Source organism: Formica exsecta, unplaced genomic scaffold, assembly GCF_003651465.1.
Source record: "Formica exsecta isolate Colony F162 unplaced genomic scaffold, ASM365146v1 scaffold262, whole genome shotgun sequence".
Classification (NCBI taxonomy): domain Eukaryota; kingdom Metazoa; phylum Arthropoda; class Insecta; order Hymenoptera; family Formicidae; genus Formica; species Formica exsecta.
The window spans coordinates 632,614-638,613 of NW_021849885.1; the positions used below are offsets into that span (position 1 = coordinate 632,614).

General features: G+C 43.0%; 1 protein-coding gene across 3 annotated transcripts in view; it reads left to right on the forward strand.

Moving 5' to 3' along the window:
• The window catches only part of LOC115236900 (Down syndrome cell adhesion molecule-like protein Dscam2), a 71,376-nt gene extending 65,552 nt beyond the window's left edge, over positions 1 to 5,824 (forward strand). For all 3 annotated transcript variants that reach the window (XM_029809627.1, XM_029809629.1, XM_029809628.1), the window contains 4 exons: positions 17 to 377; positions 802 to 859; positions 1,299 to 1,304; positions 2,062 to 5,824. In XM_029809627.1, coding sequence (XP_029665487.1) covers positions 17 to 377; positions 802 to 859; positions 1,299 to 1,304; positions 2,062 to 2,146 — 510 coding nt within the window. In that variant the 3' untranslated portion in view covers positions 2,147 to 5,824. The remainder of the gene's footprint in view (positions 1 to 16; positions 378 to 801; positions 860 to 1,298; positions 1,305 to 2,061) is intronic.
• The last annotated feature ends 176 nt before the right edge of the window (positions 5,825 to 6,000 follow it).

The window sequence follows — 6,000 nt, forward strand, 5'->3', positions numbered from 1 at the left end:
TAATTTTTTTCCACAGCCGCGTCAAAATGGCCGTTATTCACGAGTACCATCTCAAGGAGGCGGCAGCGGCACTCACAACGTTTTCTCGCCCGAATACGATGATCCGGCTAATTGCGCTCCCGAGGAAGACCAGTACGGATCGCAGTACGGACAATACGGCGCACCTTACGATCATTACGGATCCCGCGGATCGGTCGGACGTCGTAGCGTAGGCTCGGCTCGCAATATTCCCATTTCCGGTTCGCCGGAACCACCCCCACCACCACCGAGAAACCACCAGGATCAGAACAATTCCAGCTTCAACGACAGCAAAGAGAGCAATGAGATCAGCGAGGCAGAGTGCGATCGTGACCAGCTTGTCAACCGCAACTACGGCGGTCAGTAGAAAGATTCGTGGGATAGATCGGAGAACGAGAAGAATGAGAGAGATCATGAAGCTGGGACTCGATGCGATCCGATGGGGAAGTCGAGAAGATTCGTCTTTCCTGTTCGGATCTTATTTAATCCGGCGACATGCTCTCTTTTGAGAAACGATCTCGCTCCGATTCAGCCCTACCTCCTACTGATGCTCGTTTTCATATGCACTAGGCATTATTAGGCGTACGACGGCTCGCATTATGCGGATCGTATCGCATGGCGAGCGAGTCGTGAATGGAGAAGACTCGCCGCGTGGACTATATGTGTTTTTCTCTATTTTTTTTTTATTCTAATCATTTATATAGCTTCCACGAATTGCATGCTACGTGTTGTCGTAGTAGTTTAATCGTTGTGTCAATCGTGCCGTGTGTTTTTCTATTTCAGTGAATGCTCGCGGCAAGGACGGCATGACCACCGAGGAGATGCGTAAACTCATAGAGAGGTCAGTAGAGCGCGAGTGAGCTTAGTTAACGGTGTGAACACTTTAATGACGATTACACCGTTCCTGCCGCTGTATCTCGAGCGATTCCATTTTCACACGAGAGCAGTGTATTAACGATATTATTGCGAAAAAATATGACGCGATATGTTTTCCGAATTGAGCGCCGTTTCACTGTCGCTCGTTGCGGCTTCGACCGCTATCCGATTCATCTCTATTCGTTCTTTCTTATAGGATTACGCTACCGATCGATCCTTTTAATCCTCGACGTATACCTTTATTCGGATACTCGAGTTTATTCGCACGCGATTCAATTATCGGTAACGATGGTATCGAGTGCGCGGTGGTTCACTAGCGACTTTCGAAGAGACCCTCGAATATTTCATTATTTAATCATTTAACATTCATCTGATCTTTTCTTGTTTCATGACTAATTACGCAGGAAACCGTAAGTTCGTTAAACATAATCAAATCAGGGTGTACAAACGTTAAAGATATGTGAAGAGCTTTTGAGATGCGTTCATACCATTTTCCGCTGATTTTCATCATCCCATCGAAATTCGGCTATCTGATTTGTTTTGTGGCGAGCAGAGTAGACGACCCTTCAAAGCGTTGCTTACGGACATGTCTCCAATCGAGAACGCTTACTAATACAACATGTGTTTGCATGTAGCTTTGAATAGTGCTATGTATAACGTGTAGCTAATGTAATTAATTCGAAAGCAAAATACGGTAGAGATATACATAAGTTTCGAATGCTAATCATATTTCCACTGCAGTTATTAATATGCAATAGCTTGTTATTATCACCGCTACTAAATCCGCTTTACCAGTTGATAATAACGCTACTAACGATTGATATGCGTCTTTCTACGATCGTTATCTGAAAATTTTATTTATTCATGGCATAATTATAATTAACATCGTTGCTATCATCGCTGCTCTTGCTATTGTTATAACGCATGTTTTCGTCGTATTAATTCGCATGCAGATTTCTTATATTAATTTCTGCTATTGCTATATTAAACAGATTCTCCATTCGCAAAATAAGAGTTGCTAGTAATCAAAGCAATGCTTCTGTTTTTTTTTAATGTTAAAAATAAGCGTATCAAAATTAGGAAAAAGATATCTGCACGCGAGAATGTTAAAGTTGCGTGGAGAGAATCGGTGTGGTCGGATGTGAAAAATGCAAATTCCTGTTGCAGAAACGAAGCTCCCGGCCGGCAAACCGGCAGCCCCCACGGCGGTCACGGGGGACTCCTCACACCCTACGATACTGTGGCAGTGTAACCTGTAAATCATCATCTTCCGTGATCTTCCGCCTCTCTCGATAGCCGGCGGCCGCGAGGAAAGCAGCCGAGAGACGCGGAAATGAAGCGTACGCTAATTCTTCCCCCGGTGCTGTCGTCGGTCCAATTTGCAACGATTTACGATAGAAATTAGACGTCGTCGCGAGTAGATAGATTCGATTACCGTGTAAGGTGTACGCATGTTGATACCATCTCGAGATCGTGACTACCGACAAAAATCTGCGGTCCGCCTTGCGAAATGAGATTGCCTCCTTCGTTCTTTCGACCAAATTGCGACGCGCGCGATCCTCCTTTTTCTATCACAAACATTTCGGCCTTCCAGTTTTTCCTTGTACTTCCTCGAGTACATTCGTTTACAATTAATCCTGGGGAAGGCCAACTTTGAAACTGCCTTGTTTTTGATACGATTTTTCGAACCGTTCAATCGATTACGCACATCTAGGAAGGCCAGACTTAAGACTGTCTGTATCTACTGCCTTTTCGCGAAGGAGGCACAGCGATTCGTAAGATCAGTCATATTTCGTTCGCAAGTCTTGCGAGTCTTGAAACTCTTTGTACACGTTCAATTATGTCGACTAAAATATTTTTAAAGGCAAAATTTGCGTTTAGACACGAATCTTCCTCGATGGTACGCATCCCTGACTCAACGTGAGATGTGATTTAAAGATACTCGATGTGATATAAACTTATGAATTAATTATCTTTGTGTATTTTGTATGAAATATTTCGATTAAGAAAGAGACTTTGAATTTTTCTCCGCACTGTCGTCGAACGTGTACGAGGGGTTCGAGGCTCGCAGCTGTCGCTGTGAGGCAGTCCTGTAGGAAAGCGAGCACACAACCGGAAGTCGCGTGTTCGCGGACGCCCAACCGCGGCAGAGACGCGGCCCGGATGATAGTGCTCTCGGCGACGATGGATTTAACGGGGGTCTTCTGATATATATCCGGGGTATAATTCTAGACTACAGTCGTCACAGGAGTTGCGTATAATGAGGAGAAAAAGGTATATATGATATATACACATATACACTCACACACATATGAGATTAGTTGGTCGCTTTTTGAGTCATGGTTGTGCCACACTGCCGCTCCCTGCGGGCGTACGAGATATATAAACATACATACGTACATATACTATATACATATACTGTACGATTTATAATTTCGTAACGAAGGTTGTGTCCCCTTTTCCTCTCTGCCCCCTCTGTCCCCTTTGACAATCGGCAATCTTGAGTCTCGACGTCGCGGAGAGCAAAGTTTATAGGGTACGTCGTCGCTTCTCGTCTTTCGTCATTGTCGTCGTCGTCCTTTTTATTAGCGATTCATTTAGACGATCGATACGAGATATTCCTATCGCTCGCTCGAAGGATAAGATTATACAAAACGCCGATCGACTGTCCGTAGGAAGAACAACGCGGCAAGCCATCGAGGGAACACGCTTCTATACACAGCAGGCCAGCCACATATAAATTAAAAATATTATACATTAACAACATTATCCTCACATACACGCGCTGGTGCGTGTGCACGCAATACACTACACTTGCTGTCGTCCTATATATGAGATAAATATTTAGTCCGCTGTAAACATCTAATTAATCCCCCCCGTGCTAATCTTCTTCGATCGATTACGACGTACCGATAAGATTCATTCTGATATCGCGACGATGATCGTTAACAGATATAAGCGATTCGAGTAATATAAAAGCTGATTTAACGTAGATAGCTCGTAAGCCGGACGGATGGTCGCGAGAAGGCGTCGTTGTATCTTTGCGACGAGGCGAGAAGTCGGGACGGATCGTTTCCTTAAACGCGAATCGAAGGGACCACGATCAGGTGGCTGATCTTCGCTGGATCTTCGACGAACGAACGGAACGGATGCTTTCCTTGCATCTTCAGGTTGTGCATCCCGACATCCCGCGACGCCGCGATAGCGATGCCGCGTCTCATAGTTCGTTTTTATCACGATACTATTTCTAGATATATCTATACATACAAATATAAATATATATTATATATACGCTAATTATATATTATACATACGTTGTAAGTAGCTATTTCTAGGTGTCGCATTTGTTTGCCGAGACGATGCACGAGCCGACTCCCAGTTGGGCGACTGGGCGAAGGAGCACCCTCGAGAAATATCTGTCACGCGAGAGTTAAAGCTTTTTTACTATATCTAATTCGGGCCGTTATGTTTTCGCTATTATTTTAGCATTAATTAAATTATTATTCAATTTATTAGATTTATTTAATTATTAATTGGAGAGATACAAGAGATATTAATATTCTGGTACTCTCGATGCATTTTAATGTTAATTCAATTTGTAAGTTGTAAATGATACTGTCATCATTCATCATTCATTATTATCATCTCATTTCTTCTTTACATAAATGAGATTAAAAGTAAAAACATGCCCGAAGAATTTTTGCGGTCGAATAGAACTTGAAGGGGTGCTTCGTCCTCATGAGTCGCCTCTGCTTTCGCAGAGGAATTCCTACCCTCTGCCTCTCTTAAACTGGCCGCGGCTCGACACGCCGACGCACTTTTACTCATCGATGTGATTTTAAAAGGCTGCGCAAAAGCCTCGTGTCTCGTGTATATGTTACGATCGCGCTCTTACCGTAATTAACGTAGCTGTATCGTCCCAAGTCACCTTTTACGACTTATATAGTATCACGTTCTCTATCTCACTTAACTCGTCCCCGCGAAAAACTTTGTCGCTTCGAATCGCTTCCGAATTTAACCAGAGCTAATACATCGGCACAGGCCGATGATGATAATGATATTAATGCATTCGTATATAGTGATGTGATCACGTCCGCGCGTTATTTTGGTCGCGGCCCATCGTTTTGTCTTATAAGCGAAGTGGACGTCCGCGACGTCGCACAGGTGATAACAGGTGTTATGTTAAGCGGTCCAGGGTGCTTGGCAAGAAGTGTTGTAAATGAAACATTTAGCGATGATCAGTAATAATAAATTGAATTTCGATTAAACATTGATTGTTTTCTCAGCTGAAAACATTGATAACGAGTAATACAACTTAAAGACTGAGAATTTACGTCCACATATCATTTTATTCACTTCTCGCTCGTATGTTTGCTTTATATTTTTTCACACATTCTAGCATCGTATATTGTAAAATTAATACATTTGCCACTTATGTGTGCTCTTCTTGCCAAGCATCCTCGAGTCCATCGTTCGCTCGTCGCGTCATCGACGCGTATATTGTGTGGTAATTCTTTGCAGGATTCGATGTTACTTTTTGAGAGACGCCGCGAAGCGTGTCGCTCGCTTGTGTATGCTTGATTGATATATGCGTTGAAAGCATTTGGCTGTTCTTTTTATACGACGGCGAACGCGGTTCTTCGAGCTCGTACCCTTCTCATCGTCGCCTGTCAGACTCGAAGCGTTTCCTTTGCGTTCCTTTTTTTTTTATCCCTGCACCCGTGAAACAGAAGCGGGATCGCGGTGTATTGTCTAATAATTGGAAAAAAAAGCAAAGAAGAAAACGCGCGCAACATCATCCTCCGTGTTTGCGGAGAGACTCGAGGACCCGCTCGCAGTGTATCGTTTCCTCTTAACGCCACTATTTTATGTTTTTGTACCAAAGTTGTAGCGTCTAACTTTGCGTTAAATAAATAAATCTTAAAACGATCGCCGACTTTTGTCCCTTGACAATTTCGTCGAGTTCTCTCTGATTTTTGGATTTTATTTGCGCACAAACGGAAAAATATTTTACATATATCGATTTTACACAATATGCGCATATATTAATTCAATTTATTTTCTATACATTACTTTGATTATTCTATTATAATATAATAGGATCGG